The 24,984-nt window shown below is 46.7% G+C and overlaps 1 protein-coding gene and 1 long non-coding RNA gene across 2 annotated transcripts; one reads left to right on the plus strand and one right to left on the minus strand.

Annotated features, from left to right (window-relative positions):
* Nucleotide 1: 1 nt before the first annotated feature.
* Nucleotides 2-2,270, minus strand: LOC148827891 (uncharacterized; the record flags this gene model as incomplete). Its single annotated transcript, XR_016091815.1, has 3 exons — nucleotides 2-75; nucleotides 1,601-1,722; nucleotides 2,168-2,270. It is a non-coding gene; the product is annotated as an uncharacterized LOC148827891 (long non-coding RNA).
* Nucleotides 2,271-13,104: 10,834 nt separating this feature from the next.
* On the plus strand, nucleotides 13,105-23,430 carry LOC148827892 (major histocompatibility complex class I-related protein 1-like). Its single transcript, XM_088926400.1, has 8 exons — nucleotides 13,105-13,257; nucleotides 14,967-15,074; nucleotides 17,735-17,801; nucleotides 18,629-18,898; nucleotides 20,650-20,928; nucleotides 21,518-21,924; nucleotides 22,365-22,420; nucleotides 23,166-23,430. The coding sequence occupies exons 3-6, from the start codon at nucleotides 17,747-17,749 to the stop codon at nucleotides 21,658-21,660; spliced, it is 747 nt and encodes a 248-aa protein (XP_088782526.1). The 5' UTR covers nucleotides 13,105-13,257; nucleotides 14,967-15,074; nucleotides 17,735-17,746; the 3' UTR covers nucleotides 21,661-21,924; nucleotides 22,365-22,420; nucleotides 23,166-23,430.
* The last annotated feature ends 1,554 nt before the right edge of the window (nucleotides 23,431-24,984 follow it).

Here is a 24,984-nt window from a genome sequence, read left to right on the forward strand (position 1 = left end):
GACCTCAGAGCTCAGCCAGAGAACTAGTTATCTTCGAGCAGTGACGAAGCCTGCATTCGCATACTGGTCTTCTTCCTGGAAACAGGTAAAGAAATACAAATCAGAACATAAGTTACAAACGGGAGGTCTTCATTCAGCCCAGGTAGCGCTGGTGGTTAGCAGGTCATTGATCTGAGGATCTCACCCAGCTGTGTCCTGAGAGAAGCTTCAACAACATGGCTGGGCAGCTTGTTCCACACCCCCACCACCCTCTGTGTAAAGAAGCACCTCCTGTCCTGACTGGAGGAGCTCATCCAGCTGTGTCTTGAGAGAAGCTTCAACAACATGGCTGGGCAGCTTGTTCCCCACCCCCACCAACCTTTGTGTAAAGAAGCAGCTCCTGTCCTCAGTTATACATGTACGTCCATGCTTTTTGTCAGTAACCACTGGCTGACATCTTGAGTCTTGGAGGAGACTGCGATGTTTACACTTGTTTACATTTGTCCACACTTTTTTTTACCTACTTATCAATCATGTTTGGGAAGAAATGCGACAGGAAACATTTTCTCTTCCTGCTAGCCACCATCAACCCAACTGCAAAACTAAAACACTCCATAGTCCTTCAAAGAGGTATTTTTTTTTAAAAAAGGTTGTTTCCAATACTTATACAATACAGGGTCACAGGGGGGAGCTGGGGTCTATCCCAGCATGCAACACGCACAAGACAGGAGTCTTGACAGCATTACTTCTCAAAACCTGCAGTGGGGAGATGCTTCACAGTTACAATAGTTTCTAGATTCGAGGAGACCTACAACTGCCTTGTTAAAGGAGCTATTATATCTGCAAACAACTCTGCTTTTTCGCTGGGGTCGGACTAGACTGGCCATTTTCTGCACCTGTTCAGAAAAAAAACACCTGTTTTGGTGAATTGATCATCGCAGGACACAAAGGCATTGAGACTTACGTAAAGTTCTGCTATACCGCTTGAACCTGACCTCTGTTGGTTTAAATGGTATTTCACTGTAAGGCAGACTTGCTGAAAGGCATCTTAAGCCACTTCTTGTCAACATCTGAACTGAAGGTTCATAGTTTTATAACCAGATTGCTTTGTAAGACTTTTTACAGCAGCATTAATGTTTAAATGACACTTACTCGTGATTGTCTTTGGTCAATAATAGTTTGATTTTAGTCATTGTGTATGACTATTATACAGCTCTTTGATTTTAAAAAAATAAACCTTATAATAGTAATAATTGTGTTCCGATAAAGTTGAGATTCTGTCTGATCGCTGTTCTTGCGGTTACAGAGCAGGCTGAGAGTATGAAGACTCGATGACCTGTTCTTTGCTGGAAGAGACAGAAGACGCAGCCGGAGGACAGCAGGGCAGAGAGAGGGACTGTCACCACCAGGACGATGAGGCAGGACAGTCCAGTCTAGGGTGGTGTAATGACAGTGAACAGGTGAAAGGGAAGAGTCAGGGGTGGGAAAGAGTTTGTCACAAAGGCAGAACTGCCAGCCTGCGGTGAGAGAGTCTCCGAGAGGGGAGACAAGTATTCATGCAGAACATCCTCTTCGCCATTAGAGCTCAATCTAACCCAATTCAAGAGCCTCCGTCTCTCACCTGTTTTCGCTTGTTCAGTCCGTATCCTATCATGGACAGCAGGCACGCAGCCAGGACAGCGATCCCAGAGGCCAGTGCTATCTTGTGCCACTGGGACGTCCCATCTCCAGCACTGCAGAGTCCTGCAATAACAGCACCGACGCACTGCGTAAGGAACGGAACACTGCAGACATGCCCTGACCCCTGCAGAAGAGTACAGTACAATATTCTGGAGCTTCTTAGTGTCTCACAATGTGTGTGATATAGTATAATACACACTGATCTGCTCCTCTATCACCCCAGAGTGTGATATAGTATAATACACACTGATCTGCTCCTCTATCACCTCAGTGTGTGATACAGTATAATACACATTGATCTGCTCCAGACTCACCCCAGTATGTGATACAGTGTAATAATCACTGATCTGCTCCAGTCTCACCCCAGTGTGTGATATAGTATAATACACATTGATCTGCTCCAGACTCACCCCAGAGTGTGATATAGTATAATACACACTGATCTGCTCCTCTATCACCTCAGTGTGTGATACAGTATAATACACAGTGATCTGCTCCAGACTCTTACCCCAGGTCAGTGTGACGCTGTAGTTGGAGCTGTGATGAGTGACAGTACACTTGTATTCCTCGATCTCACTCTCTCTGATCTCCACACTCTTCCTCAGCTGATAGTGTGACGGAGGTGGCGTCTCCGTTGGGTCTGAGCCCACTGGACCACATGTCCTGTCCCTCGGTCTCTCCAGCCCTGGACAGACTGACCTCTATGACTCCAGGACTGAAGCCAGTGACCAGACAGGACAGAGAACAGTTCTGTGTGTCTCCCTGACGCTTGGAAGAGACAAACACCTGAGGAGAGACTGAGAGGGAGACCAGAAGCAATGTTAACGCACTGAGAATTAGTGTGGACACTGTGCAAGGCGAGGTGACATCAATGCACAGACAACTTCTTGTGTGGCTCCTTTCTGTAAACCTTTACAACCACAACATGTCATTATTAGACAATTATACAAATCAAATCATTATTTGACAATTATTACAAATCATTATCTCTTTGTCTGTTGGAGATCACACATTGTATTATTATTACTGAGAGACAGGCTCACTGTTCTTCAAGCTGGGACAGGAGATCACACACTGTATTATTATTATTGAGAGACAGGCTCACTGTCTGTCCCTCAGGCTGGGAAAGGAGATCACACACTGTATTATTATTGAGAGACAGGCTCACTGTCTGTTCCTCAGGCTGGGACAGGAGATCACACACTGTATTATTATTATTGAGAGACAGGCTCACTGTCTGTCCCTCAGGCTGGGAAAGGAGATCACACACTGTATTATTATTGAGAGACAGGCTCACTGTCTGTTCCTCAGGCTGGGACAGGAGATCACACACTGTATTATTATTATTGAGAGACAGGCTCACTGTCTGTTCCTCAGGCTGGGACAGGAGGTCACACACTGTATTATTATTGAGAGACAGGCTCACTGTCTGTTCCTCAGGCTGGGAAAGGAGATCACACACTGTATTATTATTATTGAGAAACAGGCTCACTATTCCTCAGGCTGGGACAGGAGATCACACACTGGATTATTATTATTGAGAGACAGGCTCACTGTCTGTTCCTCAGGCTGGGACAGGAGATCACACACTGTATTATTATTATTGACAGACACGCTCACCGTCTGTTCCTCAAGGTGGGACAGGAGGTCACACACGGTATTATTATTATTGACAGACAGGCTCACTGTCTGTTTCTCAGGCTGGGAGAGGAGATCACACTAGGACTGTAGTACTGCAGACACGTCCTGTTCACACAGGATCACACAGCATTCACATTCACACAGACACAGATGCATACTCATACACGAGCCAGTTTCCCATAAGCCAATTTACCCACCAGGGAGGAAACCCACACAAACATGAGGTGAACATGCAAACTCCACACAGACAGCACCCCAGAAACTGCACTGTGCCACCCACTCCTCTGCACATGGGGGATGTTTTTACAAAACTCCTTGTACAGAGCTTCTAGGGGCATTTGTCTCCTATTGTATCTGATATCTCTCTGTCTCACCTGTGTGGTTCTTGTCTATTTCTCTGAACTCCAGGAATCTCTTCAGTGTTTCCATACAGTCAATCTCCAGGAAGAATCTTGTATACTGGTTTTTAACCCTGTTCTGGTTCCAGTCCCTCTGAGTGTCCTTTGCCTGTAGGGAACTTGCTCTCCAGATCATATTGTCCACCTCAAAGGACAGGAAGTCTTTTCCATTGAAGCCGTAGTGATCAAACAGAGCCACACTCCCATCATCCCCCAGTCTACAGCCTCGACACCTCTGGAGCACATCTGGAGAGAGAGACCAAGACACTGTCACACACACAGAGAGAGCGGGAACAGTGACACACACAAACAGAGACAGAGGACACTGTCACACACACAGAGAGAGCGGGGACACTGACACACACACACACACACAGAGGACAGAGGACAGAGGACAGAGGACAGAGGACAGAGGACAGTGCGGAAGGCTGACTGACCTTTCCCCATGTTGCTCCTCTTCCTCAGGATTCCCTGCAGCCTCTCCCTGTTCTCCGTCTCCTCGAGCTTGTAGTCGATGTCTTCGAGGCCAGCAGCTCCGCTGGGCCAGTGGCGGGTGCGAGTCTCTCTCTGGGAGGTGCTGACCCAGTGAGAGACCGTCTGCTGGTCCAGTGCCCTGGAGATCAAGAGCTGGGAGAGGAGCCCTGCCTCCGACACTGCTATGGTGGTGTAGACCAGCGAGTGGGAGACCGAGGCGCTCTCTGTGTGCGGGGGAGTGAAAGGAGAAAGCTGTGATGCAGAAAGAGACCACCAGCGCCCAGATTCCTCCTGTTGCTGAAAATCAGACCCAGCCAGGTTCGAGCGCAGCTCCGGGGTGGGAGCTGGGAGAATTCCAGGTGGCTACTGGGACGTTCAGGATTCATCCCTCCACTCCCAGTTACTGAAGCTGCTGCTCAAGAAGATCTTCAATCCCTGCTGTGGGTGGTGGAGACTCTCCGCTAATGACATCCAGCCATCGAACAGCTCTCTCCAGTACAGGGTCATAGTGGAGCTGGAGCCTATCCCAGCATACAACAGGCACAAGACCAGATACACCCTGAACTGGACACCAGTCCATCACAGGACACACACACACACACACACACACACACCCTAGACAGGACACCAGTCCATCAAGGACACACACACACACCCTGGACAGGACACCAGTGCATCACAGGACACACACACACACCCTGGACAGGAGACTAGTTCATCACAGGACACACACACTCACACACCCTGGACAGGACACCAGTCTATCAAGGACACACACACACACCCTGGACAGGACACCAGTCCATCACAGCACACACACACACACACACACACACACACACACACACACACACACACACACACACACACCCTGGACAGGGCACCAGTCCATCACAGGACACACACACACCCTGGACAGGACACCAGTCCATCACAGAACACACACACAACAGGGCCAGTTTTCCCAGAAGCCAATTAACCGACCAGCATGTGCTTGGACTGTGCCAGGGAAAACCATGGAAACACATGGGGAGAACATGCAAACTCCCCACAGACAGCAGCCCCAGGTCTGGAATTGAACCTGGGGTGCCAGAACTGTGAGGCAGCAGTGCTGACCTACTGCGCCCCACTGTGCTGCCCTCCTCTGTGAAGTCCAAGATGACAGCAATGGAGACGAGCTCCTCTTTTTTTTGGAGGGGACGCGAGTGTGACCCCACCCTCTCTGATCAAGGCTCCAGAGAGCAGACCCAGAAGGTTCCCCATCAGAGCTGCTCCAGCGTCGACACTCACCTTCTCCGACAGACGGTATCAGGAAGACTCCCAACACAATGAAGAAACTCCACATTGGAGAAATGGGCTGAAAAAAACAAACAAACAAAAAACAATATTGAGCTGGATTAGAATGTAATATGACCCTGATTATCATATAATCTGAATTGGATCTGGATGTAAACTGAATGGGATTAGAATGTAATCTAAACTGTCTTGGGTTTCATCCAAAGTGAATGAAGATACACCGTGAACTGGGTGAGGATGATGTACCGTACGGACTACAAACTGACATCAGGATGTAATTTGATCTGGAACTGGTTTAATATGCGAGGAGAGCAGAGTAATGAAGCCAGAGATGGGGATAATAAGGAGGCCATGATTGGTAAGGGCCAATGGGTAATTTGGCCAGGACACAGGGGTTACACCCCTACTCTTTTCGAGAAACGCCCTGGGATTTTTAATGACCACAGAGAGTCAGGACCTCAGTTTTATGTCTCATCCAAAGGACGGCGCCTCTTTACAGTCTAGTGTCCCCATCACTATAGTGGGGTATCAGGATCCACACAGACCACAAGGTGAGAGCACCCCCTGCTGGCCCCACTAACACCTCTTCCAGCAGCAACCTCAGCTTTTCCCAGGAGTCTTCCCTCCAGGTACTGACCAGGCTCACAGCTGCTTAGCTTCAGTGGACTGCTAGTTGTGAGATGCAGGGTAATATGGCTGCTGGCCGTATAGAAAATGCCGTTTAGAGAAAAGCGACGCAAGACGAGCTCACGAGCAAGGGGAGCCCCCTTCCGGCTAGGGCGTCTCAGTAGGTGACGGACCCCTGCACCCCCCTTTCAACCCACCCCACTGGAGCCCGGGTGATTTCCCAGACTCAGATCACTGCAAACTGCACTGTGCCCAGCTCTCCGATACCCACGATGCACTACAGGAGTAGAAACACGCTTTGCTGCAGGACCGTCAGCTGTTCTACAATAAAATTGTATCGCCTTCCTGAGCTTTGAGATAAATCGACATTTTCCCGGTGAAGGTCTGCATTTTGTACTGTCAGAAACCGCACTGCGCCTTCACACTGACTCGTATTTTACAGTGAACGTGTCTTTTATAGCTGTGAGACTCGTGTCCGCCTGACCGCAGCCATGTGCTCCTCCTGTCCCTGTGCTTTTCACGCACAAACCTCGAGACCTTTCCACGTCGAATAAACAAATAAATCCACGCGGAATCTTTTTCTTTGTTGGTCTCGGCGGCTTCTAAAAGACAGCGATACGCTGGCCGCCAGCGCTTGTCCTTGCTGCTCCCCACGCGTGGGGGAAAAAAAAACGGCAGTCCTCCTCCCGCGATCGTCTCTCGCAGACAGAGCGAAAATCGCAGATGCTGACGAGACTTAACGACGCTTTTCGATCATCCGTTAAGAACACCCTAGTGTGTTTTTTGCGTATCCGGTTATGGAATTACTCAAATTCAAATTTCAGCCCGACCGCTGAATTTTGCTGCTGGCAGGCAAGTTTCATCCGCAGTACAAACATAGTAGAAATTGCATCATCTTGCATGAGCGTGTGCCGATGGTGAGATGCGTGTCGTGAAATCACCTTTTAATTTGATCGAAAAAACAGAGGGATCGGTCTTTTCGGGGGCTTCGGTCTTCTCCGTGATGTGGCGTTTCGTATGCAAAACCATCTTCTCCTCTGGCTCTTTTCGGAATCGCTTTAGAGCGTTTCGTGTCTGTTTTCACACAAATGTTGCGTCTGTGCTTTTTGTAGCCGTTGTCTGAGCGACCCAAGCCAAATTCCCACCTCCCCCGGCTGGTTCCTGCGATCAAGTTCACGGAAAAAAAAACTCCAAAACCCAAACAACTTTATCCGAGAGGCTCAGCTGCCCAGAGCTCCGTGTCTCTCCGTGTCTGTGAGGAATGATCCGACGTACAGAGAGACACAACTGGCAGCCCCACTAGAGTTCAGCAGGTGTGAGCCTGGTCAGTACCTGGATGGGAGACCGCCTGGGAAGGTTGCTGCTGGAAGAGGTGTTAGTGGGGCCAGCAGGAGGCACTCACCCCACGGTCCATGTGGGTCCTAATGCCCCAGTGTAGTGACGGGGACACTGGACTGTAAACAGGCGCTGTCCTTCGGATGAGATGTAAAACTCCGGTATCCTGCTCTAATTTCCCCCCTGGTCTTTACCCATCATGGCCTCCTAATAACTCCCCTCTCTGAACTGGCTTTATCACTCTGCTCTCCTCTGCACTGAGAGCTGCTGTGTGCTGAGCGGACTGGAGCATCATCCAGGTGGGGCTGCACACTGGTGGGGCTGGAGGGGATCTCCATTAACCTGTAAAGCACTTTGAGTGGAGTGTCCAGAACAGTGCTACAGAAGTGTAAGCAATTATTGTAATTATGACCTGCGGGGGCTGCTGCTGTCTCTTATAAAACAAGGACTGCGAGACGCGAGGAACACTCTCATCCGGCACAACATAAAGTGGGGAGCGAGGGGGCTGGAGGAGAGGATCCTGGCGGACTTCACAAGGAGGATGAAGCGCGACGTCACGAAATGGGGTTTCCCCACGGCGAGGGAGCGCTGGACAGGACTTTGGGCCCCGTACAGGGGACTAATGGACACAAGCGAGTGAGAGGGCTTGGAGGGACTCAGTGTGCAAATCCGGCCCCGTCGTCCACTTGCACAGTTTGACAATGGACAATCACCGCCGTTCGGAAAGTTTTTTTTATTGCATGCTAGTTTACCAATTTGTGAGAAGGTTTCTTTTTTTTTAGATGTCGTTATGGAAATAACTGATATTTTGTAGAAAAACACGTCCCATCGCGTGAGTTTTACCCACCCGTGCCTGGATTCCGCCGGATGTCCTTTATCGCAGCCTCGCCTCTGTCCAGAGCTCATTCTCGAGCGGGCCGTTGGAAGAGACGCAAAAAAAACACGCAATAAGTTCAATTAAAAGGACTCCCCTCAGCACAAACAGTTAACAATCAGACTCGTGGGAGAGTTCCAGTCATTCTTTGCTGATGAATCAGACTGCAGCCCGCGCAGTGATGACAAATATTCGTGATTAGGATAAGGACACGTACTATATTCAAGAGAGAAATCTCAAGCCATCCGTCTCGTGCGCTACGAGACCGCGGACTGTAAGGACCCGAGCTCTGTAAAAACTCTTTTGCACCGGCAAATTGATTTCGGCGGTAATGAGATACTTGTGTGAAGTGCGATTCGAGCTGCAGAGCCGTAGGAGAGAATTAAAAGAGTACAAGAGTAAAAGTGCACATTCACATTTCCCTGACACGCTTTTTCTTATCTTGATTCAAGAAATTGTTCAAAGAATTTATCACCACTCATTTCTGCATTAGTCTGTGCAGCGTGTTACAATGTCTCAAAAGAGCGTAGCGATAAAGTCCTGACAGTTCCCGTAATATCGAGCACACTGCATTACCCTGTCATGCGTGTGATGAATAAACAGGGCTCTGCCCGTTAATACTCATGTTAACTAAATAAGGTCATGATGCATCAAACCCGCAGAAACCTTGAAACTGATGCACAGACATCACTTAGAAACCCCCCGTCAGGATAGTGTCTGGGCGACTCACGCTCACCAGCACACCAGGCAAGGAAAGCGCTCTAGTTTACTTATTTGTTTTCAAATTTCTGTTTTTTTCCCCAGCTTTCAGCTTCCAGGAAGCAAATCCACACTCTCACTGAGCATTACTAACAGTAACAATAAATACTGTATGATCCATTAATTATGAACATAAATCACTAACAGTAATAAATGCTGCATGATCCATTATTAACATAAATGACTAACAGTACTGTAGGATCCCCTCAGACTCTGTCTGAGTCACTGCCCTTATAGCAGCCTGTTCCAGAGCACAACCTCACAATTAATGACCTTCCATTCAACGAGTTTATCCTGAGCCTCATTTTTACTGACTTTTTATTCTGCTTTGTTGTTTCCTACTCTGAGTACAGGGTTCAGGGGAGATGGTGTTTGGCTTTCCATGGTTCAGAATGGAGATGTTTCTGCCAATCAGAAGGTTAACACGGAGATGGGGGGTGAGAGATTTGTAGTCGGTAGGTAAAATCGTAAATTGGGTTCAATCCAGTCCTGCCTCGATCAAACAGACATTTGGCTTCGTTCTGCATGTATATGAAGGGTGAAATGAGAAAGATGGGTTTTCTCTCGTGTAGGAATGCAATAGTTTCTCAAGGCTGGGATGTTGTACGGACAGCGGGCTCTTTGTCTCAGGGGTCTGATCTCACATTGCTGGAATTCTGGAGAATGGGGATTCCCTGCCCTGCCACATGGGGGCGCTGTGGTGGCATGGTGCGGGACTTTCTCTTTGGCATTGAAAGAGGTGTGTTGGTGTGTCAGGAGGTAAAGTGTGTTGTTGTCTGAGGAGGTGAAGTGTGTTGGACTGTGAGGATGAGAGGTGTGTTGGTGTCAGAGGAGGCGAGGTGTGTTGGTTTGTAAGGAGGTGAAGTGTGTTGGTGTGTGAGGATGAGAGGTGTGTTGGTGTGTGAGGAGTTGAAGTGTGTTGGTGTGTGAGGATGAGAGGTGTGTTGGTGTGTGAGGAGGTGAAGTGTGTTGGTGTGTGAGGAGGTGAAGTGTGTTGGTGTGTGAGGATGAGAGGTGTGTTGGTGTGTGACGATGAGGGGCGTGTTGGTGTCAGAGGAGGCGAGGTGTGTTGGTGTGTAAGGAGGTGAAGTGTGTTGGTGTGTGAGGATGAGAGGTGTGTTGGTGTGCGAGGAGGTGAAGTGTGTTCAACAGGAAGACCGGAGAGCCGTCTACGCCAGAGGAGCCAGCGATCTGGGACCCTGGAGGAAGAGAAGGATAGACATTGAAGCTCTCTGAAGTGTTGCAAAGCCATCACAACAGGAAACGGCCACTTAAATGAAAAAACATCCGAGAGCCAACTGTCTCAATGCTTAATGCTCAACCTGAAACGGGGGTGACGTAGCCCCTCAAAAATGCGATTATTCTAAAACGGTGCACCATTTAAGCACAGATCATTCTATATATTAGCCTCACATTCCTCTTTTTCAGCTCAAATCTGAATCACTAGGATACACAGCAAAAGAAAAAACATTAGTTAATAAAATGAATTATTGAATACAATTTTCAAGGGTGGTTATTGAGCTATAAACATATTTGAGTACAGTGGAGAAAAAATTCACTTATGCGTGAAACTCAGAAAAGCATTTTTTTTATTTCTTTCTCCTGTAGGAAAACCCTGAACGAGACTAGGATGAGTGTTGCCCCTAATCCTGCCTTTTACTGTCATTTTCGCCCGAAGTTTACCCGATTCCGAGACACTATTTCTTACCGACATAATTGCTGTATGCATCTCTAACGATTTTCAACTTATGAAGAGAGCCGAGTCTGTTTTGAGCTCAAAGGGGTGGGTTTGAATTCATGTTTCCCTTCTCTTTTCTAATGTAGTAAAAAGAACTACATTACCCAGAAGGCGTCAGAGGAGAAGGAACTACAGGACCGATTTAAATTCAATTCAATTAAACTTTATTGTCATTAAACTTACACAGGTGCATAGTATAATGAAAAGTATTTCTCATAAGTCACTCAGGTGCAGTATATAAATAGGACAGAAGATAAGACAATAGTCAGTAACAGATTAGCAATAACAGTAACATGTAATAACATAATATAAATAACATGTAATTAAGTAATCAAAAAATCAAAAAGCTGTGCAAAATTCCGCAGAGAAAATATAACAGGACGAAAACAGTGCAAGGTAATTCTTGGAACAGTGCAAAAAATCACTGTAATGTGATTAAAAAAATCAAGCATTGTAATGTGCACCAGAGTGATTTCACTCTGGTGCACATTACAATGCTTGGCGCCTTTTCTGTTGAATCGGTTCGACACTTTTCATCTTGAAATGTTGTGTTCTGTAAAGGAGTGTATATAATAAAGCACTGGACACCTCTGTGATATTTTCGACGGCGATTATCAATGGATAATCGAGAGATCAGCGCCACGTTAAAATAACGTTACAGAACAGCAGAGCTGTCCAATCTGTTATAATGCCTGTCAACAAGAGGTACCGCAGTGAATAGTTTTTAAAACAACAAAAGAGAAATAATTGTTTTTAGTGAAAAAAGTGCTATTGCGACGATCCCTATAACAGTAATCTCTTAAAATACCACCATCTGAAGGTGTTAAACATGTCCAGTTATGACAATACCGGTCTCAATTAGTTTGAGATTGAAAGATACTGTTTTTCTAAGAATGCTTACTTTGTCAGATATAATAAGAATAGTAAATAATTATTTTAAACGCCAAATCTTTGTATAGTAGCGCACTAGTTACAGACATAACAGAAACAGAGTAAAACAGACGGTAAACTTCTCCCGTGTCTGCGAATTGTTATTCTTACCGCTAGAGGGTAAGAGGGTTCCTCGAGTCCAGTTTTCCTCTCGTCCGATACAACACCTTGATTTCTCAGACCTTTATCTTGCATTGAAGAAAATGATGTTTTACACGCACAGAAACTCACAAAACATACAAACAATACAAGTAAACGTACATTAAAAATAAACACTAAAATTACATTACAATCATGTCCCCATATATATTAATTTTACATCACTCCTATAGGATTCTACACGACTACGTCTGAAGCCTGTAAATGTACTCCCCACCAACGGTGCCCCTATGATCACACATCACACATTTTACACACAATCCGCTAATAGCACCTACCCCAGTACTTGGGGTAAAACGTCTGCAATGCTGATTAAAGGTTTGAAGAGCAGTGTCCATGTACTGGATTGTTAAGATCTGGTTGGTATTTGTCAATGCTATAGACAGTGTGCTGTACGTTTCTACAGTACGTCTGGAGTGTAATTTGTGGATCATGTGGCAAACATGAGAGACAAGGCAGTAGGCAAAGGTAATGTAGCGGGAGAACAAAAGCAGGGAGGGAGGAGGAGTGGGAGGCGGGAGAAGGAGACAGAAAGAGAGGCCAATCAAGAGGTGTGAAGTCAGAATAGGTGAAGAGAGATGTGAAATGAAACTTCCAATGACTGGAGAAAATTTAGTAGAATAGTAGTCTGTTGTTAAGAGAAGGGGGAAGGTGTTATCCTAGCTGCAGGATAAGTTTGGTTTCGGTAGTCTTTCTGATGTATGAGTTCGGAAAACCATCTTTAAGTACACAGACTGTGTCTTGTCTCTCTCACACCTGAAGAAGGCTCCACGGCCGAAACGTTGTGTTTTCTCTCTTCTTTTTTTCAGCATGGAATAAAACCTATTACTTGTTCCAGTACATTTTTTTTTCACACGCGAACACATTTAAGGATAGTAAGTCACCCCCTGTAACTTCAATACAAGATAACTGTTCTTGATCTGTGGGCATTCATGACTCTTTTTTATTACTAGATATTTTTGTACCTATTATGTTTGTATATAACACCTTGCGTTTTCAACTGATATGTACAGCTCAAACTCTCACACTAACATCTTATTTTTCGTATGATACCCCAAAACATGAAACAATACAATAATGTAGCCGATTATGTCCTGGTAAGAACGATTTAAGACTGAATTCCAGTTTTTGAAAATGAACTCGCCCTGGATTGAATTAGCCACTTTCAACAGTGTCACTCGCTGCAGTTTCACAGCTGGATCCTAGGGGGCGCCAGCAGCTGGATGGAGGATGGTTTCCGGTTACAGACGAGCATCGGTGACAGCCTTCGGTTTTCAATTAAAGTTGAAAGCTTTCAGGACAGCCTTCAAGTTTTCTTTCTAGGCGGTAGCTGTCGGCTTACGGGGATGAAGTTGCAATGAAGTGAGGTTTGTGAGCTGTTTTTCTCTATAAATAGGTATTTCCTGACTAAATATGTGTCGCCAACAAAGGGAAACTACAGGGCAGCGCGTTTAGTACTGATATCGGGAGGCGCTGCTTTACACAAAGGGTGGTAGGGGCGTGCAAAAAAGCTGCAAATTCCAGTTGTTGTAGCCGATATCCTGGCTTCTGGATACAACTGGGTGATATATTAGGATCAAATAGCTACTAACTGCCAAACAGGATGGCCCGAATGACGACTCTCTCATCTAGTCTTTTCTTCTAAACGAACATGGAAAAAGTGAATATTTTCACATGTACAGCGTTTGCTTTACATTTGGGGGGGTGGGTAGAAGTATGACAGACTGGCGTTAAATATACGCTGTTGTTTTTTCCTTCGGAGTAGTTCTGTGTTAAACAGCGGAAGCTAGCCAAACTTTTACTTTCAGTTTGGAAAAACAATTGCGTATGTAGAATTAAAGTACAAAATAGCCGTACTTTAACCACAACTTAATTAGCACCACCCTAATAACGGAAATAAGGTGTTGCGATTTAAAAATCAGTGTCACATCGGGATATTTGGCATCGTGTACTTTGTGAAATGTTGTGAAAAGTTTTTTTTTAACGAGTCGCTCCTTACAGAGTAAGAAGAAATGCAAAGCGCATGCGCAGCCCATAGACTTCAGCAGGGCACCGGACGGACAGTGGAAAAGTTTCAGGAAACGATGAAAAATAACAGTTTATATTAACCCGCGCCGTGCCAGAATTTAAAACCTTAAAACCAGCGGGCAAAGGCGAGGCTGAACCTGTAAAGACCATTTTAAATTCTCTTGTTGGATGCAAAATTACAATTACAACAGGAACCCAGAAACGATGAAAACGGTCACCGAACCGGATTTTTAATTATCTCCTTTTAATGTATTCCCAGAAGACAGGGGATCGGGTTAGAAATATAATACAGATCCACAATTGTCCGACCGCTCCTAAAATATTCCGCAGCCCTTCTGTAAGTTTCCAGCTAGAGGAAAGCCGATGTTGGTGAATTCCTGTCTTACAATTCCTGTAACCTGCACGTTGCCTTTTGTTCATTATATGCAAATACTCGTCCAACTGGACCCGATGTGTGAATTTTAACTCGCTGTAATATGTAGAACATGTCAGTTGTACTGTGGGTTTTGCCATTCCTGTTTATTTCTGCTAATATAAATACTGCATTGGGCCTTTGTAACTAATAGATCAGACTTAAATTAATTGCCCTACTACTGCGCAAAACGTCAGTCTTTTTGCTAAACAGAAATGAGAAATGTTCCCCCACTCAAATCCCCAAAACGAAAGATGCTTTCCAGTTGAAATTGATTTTATTGAATGAAGCACCGAAGTAAGAGTCTGATTGTAATATACTGTTAATGTATTGAGAGAAGCCACCAGGAAGTCCTCAGACGTACCTTGAAGTAGTTGTCGGTTTCACACGTGTGTGCACTTAACAAAGAACACCCGGCATAATCTCTTATATATTTACAAAATAATAACTAACACGAGTGCACAAGTCCAAATGGTGTTAACGAATTTCACGAAAAGCACTTCGGTAGAGCATAGTGTTTACAATAAGCGCGTTACTGGGGAAATAATATATTTACACCCTCCACACCAGAAGAAGGCTGCATTTTCTTTCTTCTTTTTTCAGCAGGGAATAAACCTGTTACTTTTTCCTTTGCAGGTTTTCTTGGGCGGACTGCTGGTGTGGTAGAGGAGATGACTCTCAGGACAACAGGAACGGGGAACACGTTTGGACTGACGCTGATCTATGGACTGATCTCTGGCGCTGGTAGGCTTCTCTGTGAGTCTGGGTGACCCCAGACGTGGCTTGACGTGGGCACAGAGCGAAGGAGCCAGTCGAGTCATGAGCGTGGATCCCAGTCTTGCACACACAGACACACTGGTGTCCATGGGGCTCTCCCAGGCTGTTCACACTTGGCTGTGGCAGTGGACGCAGAGTGGAAGGCGATTGTTGAGTTGTGCTCATGCACAGCCCTGCTGGAAGTCTTCCCAGTTTTCTTTGCTGGCTCCTTCATCCCTGTTTCTGGTCTGTAGGTTGCAGTCCATCACAGGACACACACTGACACCCCCTGGACAGGACAACAGTCCATCACAGGACACACACTCACACCCCCTGGACAGGACACCAGTCCATCACAGGACACACAGATACACTCACACACCCTGGACACACCCTGGACAGGACAGCAGTCCATCACAGGACACACACACTGGACAGGACACCAGTCCATCACAGGACACACAGATAAACTCACACACCCTGGACATGACACCAGTCCATCACAGGACACACACACACACACACACACACACACACACTGGACAGGACACCAGTCCATCAGAGGACACATACACACTGGTACACACTGGTGTACCAGTCTATCACAGGACACACGCACACGCACACGCACACACTGGACAGGACACCAGTCCATCACAGGACACACACACACTGGACAGGACAGGACACCAGTCCATCACAGGCTCCTACATCCCTGTTTCAGGTCTGTAGGTGGCAGGCTTGCTTTATCAGGATCATGGCCAGCGGTGTGTGCCTGACCTAGCCCATGTTATTCCTGTGGTAGTTCATAAAAAACGCCCCAATTTCACAGATCGCTGGACTTCGATCCCTGTAACAGCCGACCCTCACTATTGAGTCAGTGCTGACATTGGGCCTGATATCTGAAATAAGAGCCGGCAAAAATCACTGCAGTCATATGACTTATTTTGTGAAGCTGAAAGTCCGTTTGGTACTAGTTACGATTCCCTGCTGCTCTCGGTGGCCTGTTACACTACCCCAGCTGCGAGTTTCACGTACAACCGCACGAGTTACGCCCCATCTACTAAAGCGAGACGCGTCGACAGCTATCGTGCGGATAAACTTCAGTCTGCTCTAATGATTTATAACGATGTGATGTTACGCAGTTACATGATGTCCTCCACCCTGTAACACAGGAAAAGCCTGAACTGCTGTTTGCAGTACTGCGTCAATAAAACTGTATCGCCTTCCTGAGCGTTGAGATAAAATGGACATTTTCCCCGGGAAGGTCTGCATTTTGGACTTTCGGAAACCTTCACACTGAATCGTGTTTGACAGTGAACGTGTCTTTTATAGCTGCAAGACTAGAGTCCTTATAACTGCAGCCACATGCTCCTCCTGTCTGTGTAGAGTTGGGAGATAAGAGACACACTGCTGGGTTAACTGGCTTGTGGGGAAAATTGGACCTGGTCTGATTGAGAGTATTCGTGTCCGTCTCTGTCCTGTGATGCTCTGGTGTCCTGTACAGGGTGTGTGTGTGTGTCCTGTGATGGACTGGTGTCCTGTCCACGGTGTGTGAGTGTGTGTGTGTCCTGTGATGGACTAGTGTCCTGTCCAGGGTGTGTGTGTGTGTGTGCGCGTGTCCTGTGATGGACTAGTGTCCTGTCCAGGGTGTGTGAGTGTGCGTGTGTCCTGTGATGGACTAGTGTCCTGTCCAGGGTGTGTGAGTGTGTGTGTGTCCTGTGATGGACTGGTGTCCTGTCCACGGTGTGTGAGTGTGAGTGTGTCCTGTGATGGTCTGGTGTCCTGTCCAGGGTGTGTGAGTGTGTGTGTGTCCTGTGATGGACTGGTGTCCTGTCCAGGGTGTGTGAGTGTTTGTGTGTCCTGTGATGGACTGGTGTCCTGTCCACGGTGTGTGAGTGTGAGTGTGTCCTGTGATGGTCTGGTGTCCTGTCCAGGGTGTGTGAGTGTGTGTGTGTCCTGTGATGGACTGGTGTCCTGTCCAGGGTGTGTGAGTGTGTCCTGTGATGGTCTGGTGTCCTGTCCAGAGTGTGTGAGTGTGTGTGTGTCCTGTGATGGACTGGTGTCCTGTCCACGGTGTGTGAGTGTGAGTGTGTCCTGTGATGGTCTGGTGTCCTGTCCAGGGTGTATGAGTGTGTGTGTGTCCTGTGATGGACTGGTGTCCTGTCCAGGGTGTGTGAGTGTTTGTGTGTCCTGTGATGGTCTGGTGTCCTGTCCAGGGTGTGTGAGTGTGTGTGTGTGTCCTGTAATGGACTGGTGTCCTGTCCAGGGTGTGTGAGTCTGTGTGTGTGTGTCCTGTGATGGAGTAGTGTCCTGTCCAGGGTGTGTGTGTGTGTCTTGTGATGGACTAGTGTCTATGGGATTTTATGGGATGCTCCCCTTTAAACATAACATGCAAAGAGTCAGGCATCGGATATTAAACCTGTTCCAGATAAAATTACATCCTGATGTCAGTTTGTAGTCCGTACGGTACATCATCCTCACCCAGTTCACGGTGTATCTTCATTCACTTTGGATGAAACCCAAGACAGTTTAGATTACATTCTAATCCCATTCAGTTTACATCCAGATCCAATTCAGATTATATGATAATCAGGGTCATATTACATTCTAATCCAGCTCAATATTGTTTTTTGTTTGTTTCTCAGCCCATTTCTCCAATGTGGAGTTTCTTCATCGTGTTGGGAGTCTTCCTGATACCGTCTGTCGAAGAAGGTGAGTGTCGACGCTGGAGCAGCTCTGATGGGGAACCTTCTGGGTCTGCTCTCTGGAGCCTTGATCAGAGAGGGTGGGGTCACACTCGCGTCCCCTCCAAAAAAAAGAGGAGCTCGTCTCCATTGCTGTCATCTTGGACTTCACAGAGGAGGGCAGCACAGTGGGGCGCAGTAGGTCAGCACTGCTGACTCACAGTTCTGGCACCCCAGGTTCAATTCCAGACCTGGGGCTGCTGTCTGTGGGGAGTTTGCATGTTCTCCCCATGTGTTTCCATGGTTTTCCCTGGCACAGTCCAAGAACATGCTGGTGGGTTAATTGGCTTCTGGGAAAACTGGCCCTGTTGTGTGTGTGTTCTGTGATGTACTGGTGTCCTGTCCAGGGTGTGTGTGTGTGTCTTGTGATGGACTGGTGTCCTGTCCAGGGTGTGTGTGTGTCCTGTGATGGACTGGTGCATCCATCAGCAACATGGAGCAACATGGGGAAAGGTCAGTCAGCCTTCCGCACTGTCCTCTGTCCTCTGTCCTCTGTGTGTGTGTGTGTGTGTGTGTGCGCGCACGTGTGTGACAGTGTCCTCTGTCTCTCTGTGTGTGTGTGTCACTGTCCTCGGTCTCTCTCTCTCTTCAGATGTGCTGTGATCTGGGGGATAATGGGAGTGTGCGTCTGTAGTGTTAGTCTCTGTGTGTGTGTCAGTGTCCCCGCTCTCTCTGTGTGTGTGTGATAGTCCCCACTCTCTGTGTGTGTGTGACAGTGTCCTCTGTCTCTGTTTGTGTGTGTCACTGTCCCCGCTCTCTCTGTGTGTGTGACAGTGTCTTGGTCTCTCTCTCCAGATGTGCTTCAGAGGTGTCGAGGCTGTAGACTGGGGGATGATGGGAGTGTGGCTCTGTTTGATCACTACGGCTTCAATGGAAAAGACTTCCTGTCCTTTGAGGTGGACAATATGATCTGGAGAGCAAGTTCCCTACAGGCAAAGGACACTCAGAGGGACTGGAACCAGAACAGGGTTAAAAACCAGTATACAAGATTCTTCCTGGAGATTGACTGTATGGAAACACTGAAGAGATTCCTGGAGTTCAGAGAAATAGACAAGAACCACACAGGTGAGACAGAGAGATATCAGATACAATAGGAGACAAATGCCCCTAGAAGCTCTGTACAAGGAGTTTTGTAAAAACATACCCCCATGTGCAGAGGAGTGGGTGGCACAGTGCAGTTTCTGGGGTGCTGTCTGTGTGGAGTTTGCATGTTCACCTCATGTTTGTGTGGGTTTCCTCCCTGGTGGGTAAATTGGCTTATGGGAAACTGGCTCGTGTATGAGTATGCATCTGTGTCTGTGTGAATGTGAATGCTGTGTGATTCTGTGTGAACAGGACGTGTCTGCAGTACTACAGTCCTAGTGTGATCTCCTCTCCCAGCCTGAGAAACAGACAGTGAGCCTGTCTGTCAATAATAATAATACCGTGTGTGACCTCCTGTCCCACCTTGAGGAACAGACGGTGAGCGTGTCTGTCAATAATAATAATACAGTGTGTGATCTCCTTTTCCAGCCTAAGAAACAGACAGTGAGCCTGTCTCTCAATAATAATAACACAGTGTGTGATCTCCTGTCTCAGCCTGAGGAACAGACAGTGAGCCTGTCTCTCAGTAATAATAATACAGTGTGTGATCTCCTGTCCCAGCCTGAGGAACAGACAGTGAGCCTGTCTCTCAATAATAATAATACAGTGTGTGATCTCCTGTCCCAGCCTGAGGAACAGACAGTGAGCCTGTCTCTCAATACTAGTAATACAGTGTGTGACCTCCTGTCCCAGCCTGAGGAACAGACAGTAAGCCTGTCTCTCAATAATAATAATACAGTGTGTGAGCTCCTGTCCCAGCCTGAGGAACAGACAGTGAGCCTGTCTCTCAATAATAATAATAATACAGTGTGTGATCTCCTGTCCCAGCCTGAGGAACAGACAGTGAGCCTGTCTCTCAATAATAATAATCCAGTGTGTGATCTCCTGTCCCAGCCTGAGGAATAGTGAGTCTGTTTCTCAATAATAATAATCCAGTGTGTGATCTCCTGTCCCAGCCTGAGGAACAGACAGTGAGCCTGTCTCTCAATAATAATAATACAGTGTGTGATCTCCTGTCCCAGCCTGAGGAACAGACAGTGAGCCTGTCTCTCAATAATAATCCAGTGTGTGATCTCCTTTCCCAGCCTGAGGAACAGACAGTGAGCCTGCCTCTCAATAATAATAACACAGTATGTGATCTCCTGTCCCAGCCTGAGGAACAGACAGTGAGCCTGTCTCTCAATAATAATAATACAGTGTGTGATCTCCTGTCCCAGTCTGAGGAACAGACAGTGAGCCTGTCTCTCAATAATAATAATCCAGTGTGTGATCTCCTGTCCCAGCCTGAGGAACAGACAGTGAGCCTGTCTCTCACTAATAATACAGTGTGTGATCTCCTTTCCCAGCCTGAGGAACAGACAGTGAGCCTGTCTCTCAATAATAATAATACAGTGTGTGACCTCCTGTCCCAGCCTGAGGAACAGTGAGCCTGTCAATCAATAATAATAATACAGTGTGTGATCTCCTGTCCCAGCTTGAAGAACAGTGAGCCTGTCTCAATAATAATAATACAATGTGTGATCTCCAACAGACAAAGAGATAATGATTTGTAATAATTGTCAAATAATGATTTGATTTGTATAATTGTCTAATAATGACAATGATGTTGTGGTTGTAAAGGTTTACAGAAAGGAGCCACACAAGAAGTTGTCTGTGCATTGATGTCACCTCGCCTTGCACAGTGTCCACACTAATTCTCAGTGCGTTAACATTGCTTCTGGTCTCCCTCTCAGTCTCTCCTCAGGTGTTTGTCTCTTCCAAGCATCAGGGAGACACACAGAACTGTTCTCTGTCCTGTCTGGTCACTGGCTTCAGTCCTGGAGTCATAGAGGTCAGTCTGTCCAGGGCTGGAGAGACCGAGGGACAGGACATGTGGTCCAGTGGGCTCAGACCCAACGGAGACGCCACCTATCAGCTGAGGAAGAGTGTGGAGATCAGAGAGAGTGAGATCGAGGAATACAAGTGTACTGTCACTCATCACAGCTCCAACTACAGCGTCACACTGACCTGGGGTAAGAGTCTGGAGCAGATCAGTGTGTATTATACTGTATCACACACTGGGGTGAGTCTGGAGCAGATCAGTGTGTATTATACTGTATCACACACTGGGGTGAGTCTGGAGCAGATCATTGTGTATTATACTGTATCACACACTGGGGTGAGACTGGAGCAGATCAATGTGTATTATACTATATCACACACTGGGGTGAGACTGGAGCAGATCAGTGATTATTACACTGTATCACACACTGGGGTGAATCTGGAGCAGATCAGTGATTATTACACTGTATCACATACTGGGGTGAGTCTGGAGCAGATCAATGTGTATTATACTGTATCACACACTGGGGTGAGACTGGAGCAGATCAGTGTGTATTATACTGTATCACACACTGAGGTGATAGAGGAGGAGATCAGTGTGTATTATACTATATCACACTCTGGGGTGATAGAGGAGCAGATCAGTGTGTATTATACTATATCACACACACTGTGAGACACTAAGAAGCTCCAGCATATTGTACTGTACTCTTCTGCAGGGGTCAGGGCATGTCTGCAGTGTTCTGTTCCTTACGCAGTGCGTCGGTGCTGTTATTGCAGGACTCTGCAGTGCTGGAGATGGGACGTCCCAGTGGCACAAGATAGCACTGGCCTCTGGGATCACTGTCCTGGCTGCGTGCCTGCTGTCCATGCTAGGATACGGACTGAACAAGCAAAAACAGCTGAGAGACGGGGGCTCTTGAATTGGATTAGATTGAGCTCTAATGGCGAAGAGGATGTTCTGCTTGAATACTTGTCTCCCCTCTCGGAGACTCTATCACCGCAGGCTGGCAGTTCTGCCTTTGTGACAAACTCTTTCCCACCCCTGACTCTTCCCTTTCACCTGTTCACTGTCATTACACCGCCCTAGACTGGACTGTCCTGCCTCATCGTCCTGCTGGTGACACTCCCTCTCTCTGCCCTGCTGTCCTCCGGCTGCGTCTTCTGTCTCTTCCAGCAAAGAACAGGTCATCGAGTCTTTATACTCTCAGCCTGCTCTGTAACTGCAAGAACAGCGATCAGACAGAATCTCAACTTTTTCGGAACACAATTATTACTATTATAAGGTTTATTTTTTTTAAATCAAAGAGCTGTATAATAGTCATACACAATGACTAAAATCAAACTATTATTGACCAAAGACAATCACGAGTAAGTGTCATTTAAACATTAATGCTGCTGTAAAAAGTCTTACAAAGCAATCTGGTTATAAAACTATGAACCTTCAGTTCAGATGTTGACAAGAAGTGGCTTAAGATGCCTTTCAGCAAGTCTGCCTTACAGTGAAATACCATTTAAACCAACAGAGGTCAAGTTCAAGCGGTATAGCAGAACTTTACGTAAATCTCAATGCCTTTGTGTCCTGCGATGATCAATTCACCAAAACAGGTGTTTTTTTTCTGAACAGGTGCAGAAAATGGCCAGTCTAGTCCGACCCCAGCGAAAAAGCAGAGTCGTGTGCAGGTATAATAGCTCCTTTAATAAGGCAGTTGTAGGTCTCCTCGAATCTAGAAACTATTGTAACTGTGAAGCATCTCCCCACTGCAGGTTTTGAGAAGTAATGCTGTCAAGACTCCTGTCTTGTGCGTGTTGCATGCTGGGATAGACCCCAGCTCCCCCCTGTGACCCTGTATTGTATAAGTATTGGAAACAACCTTTTTTTAAAAAAAAATACCTCTTTGAAGGACTATGGAGTGTTTTAGTTTTGCAGTTGGGTTGATGGTGGCTAGCAGGAAGAGAAAATGTTTCCTGTCGCATTTCTTCCCAAACATGATTGATAAGTAGGTAAAAAAAAGTGTGGACAAATGTAAACAAGTGTAAACATCGCAGTCTCCTCCAAGACTCAAGATTTCAGCCTGTGGTTACTGACAAAAAGCATGGACGTACATGTATAACTGAGGACAGGAGCTGCTTCTTTACACAAAGGTTGGTGGGGGTGGGGAACAAGCTGCCCAGCCATGTTGTTGAAGCTTCTCTCAAGACACAGCTGGATGAGCTCCTCCAGTCAGGACAGGAGGTGCTTCTTTACACAGAGGGTGGTGGGAGTGTGGAACAAGCTGCCCAGCCATGTTGTTGAAGCTTCTCTCAGGACACAGCTGGGTGAGATCCTCAGATCAATGACCTGCTAACCACCAGCGCTACCTGGGCTGAATGAAGACCTCCCGTTTGTAACTTATGTTCTGATTTGTATTTCTTTACCTGTTTCCAGGAAGAAGACCAGTATGCGAATGCAGGCTTCGTCACTGCTCGAAGATAACTAGCTCTCTGGAAGAGCTCTGAGCTCAGACCTGTACTCAGTGGGCTGTGCTCTCTCTGCTCTGCACCCTCAAATGGACCCACGAACTCGAACTCAACGAAAGCAGCAGCACTGATCACCTCTCAGTTTGAAACATACTGTACTGTGTATAGAATATTTGTCCATGTATGCAATGTGCATAAAACCCCAATATAAATAAATATAAGAACTGTGCCACCTGATGGATTCTCCTCTTATGTAACTGTATTGTGAAATATATTTCTGGAATGCAGAGTGCCATCTCATTTTAAATAGGAGGCTTAAACACCCACAAGATTATCATCTTCATAATACAATTGTGGCAATGAGATTTTAAAACAGGAATTCTTCTAATCGTCCTTTGTTTGAACTGTTTACAGCGCAGGCCCTGCTTCTGTAAATGTCACCTGACCGGCATCAGCTGTGAGTCTAACCTGTTACACTCTTACACATTGCACTGACGGACCTATTCCCTGATTACCGTGTCCTGAGGACCACAGCCACGCACTGACCTGCTCTGTGGAAGAGACAGGAGACGCAGCCGGAGGACAGCAGGGTAGAGGGGGAGAGTCACCAGCAGGACGACAAGGGAGGACAGTCCAGTCTCGCAGCGAGGTCTGGACGAGCTGGGTTGGTCGTCAACCTTGATTAAAGCACAGTATTTTCATTTTCGTTGTTTGGGTTTACCGATTCTGTCAGTGCCTACACATGCAACACTGGAAAACAAGCTGACCCGCCCTGTTGTTGAAGCCGAAAACCTGGCTCCTCTCAAGATACAGCTGAGTGAGCTCCTCCAGTCAGGACAGGAGGCTCTTCTTTACACAGAGGGGGGTGGGGGTGGGGAACATGCTGCCCAGCCCTGTTGTTGAAGCCGATACCCTGGCTTCTCTCAAGACACAGCTGTGATCAGTGAGCTACACTGAAAAACTACAGTTCTTCCAACAAGTGTAAAGGATTTCAAACAGAACATGTCTTGTGTAATATTGTGTCCACAGAATTTGAGGATTGTCAGCGCCGTCCTCAAATCAAACCACAGCTTAAAGTGTTTAATGGTTCTAATGAATAGTCACCTGCAGAATCACTAACTGAAAGAGCAGTTTCTAATGGGTGACAGCAGACTGAGCTGTTCATCTGGTCCCTCTGAAGTAGGAGGAAGTGCTTGTGGCTGAGAGAGTACAGACCCCCAGACTCAGGGTCCTGCAGTAGCTCAGGGGTGTGAACTATGAGCACAGAGAGAGGAGCTGTGCAGTTTGGCTGCTCTCTGTGGTGTCTGTGCTCAGGCAGGGCTCACACTGACCGCAGGGAAACTAGGCGGTTGAGCTCAGAGCAGAGCGAAGCACAAACCAGGACAACAAACTCACTAGATTCTGTCTGACTGCACACAGGAAGACAGAGCCTCATCTGTGCCTCTCGCTGACACCGGCTTCAGTTACAAATTAACCAGTAAACTCCTTCTCAAAGGGCTAAATAAAGTGACGGAGGGATTTATTTACTTTTTAATGTTTATGGTAAATGTTTTATAAATTTGGCCTAAATGTAAAAGATACACTACAAGTTTGGTTAAAAAACAAAAACAAAAATAAGTAAGCTACACGCACTGTGTGAGACTGCTTTTAGCCTCATACTCATCCCTATTTAATATGATCTCCTCTGTTTCCATCTTAAAGTCAGTAACTTACACGTGGAGATTACCATGAGCAAAAGCTGACTATTCAGGGGTGAGTTTCCCGAAAGCATCGTAGCGCTAAGAACA

The sequence above is a fragment of the Atractosteus spatula genome, chromosome 10 (assembly GCF_055471065.1).
Source record: "Atractosteus spatula isolate fAtrSpa1 chromosome 10, fAtrSpa1.hap1, whole genome shotgun sequence".
Taxonomy (NCBI): Eukaryota; Metazoa; Chordata; class Actinopteri; order Semionotiformes; family Lepisosteidae; genus Atractosteus; species Atractosteus spatula.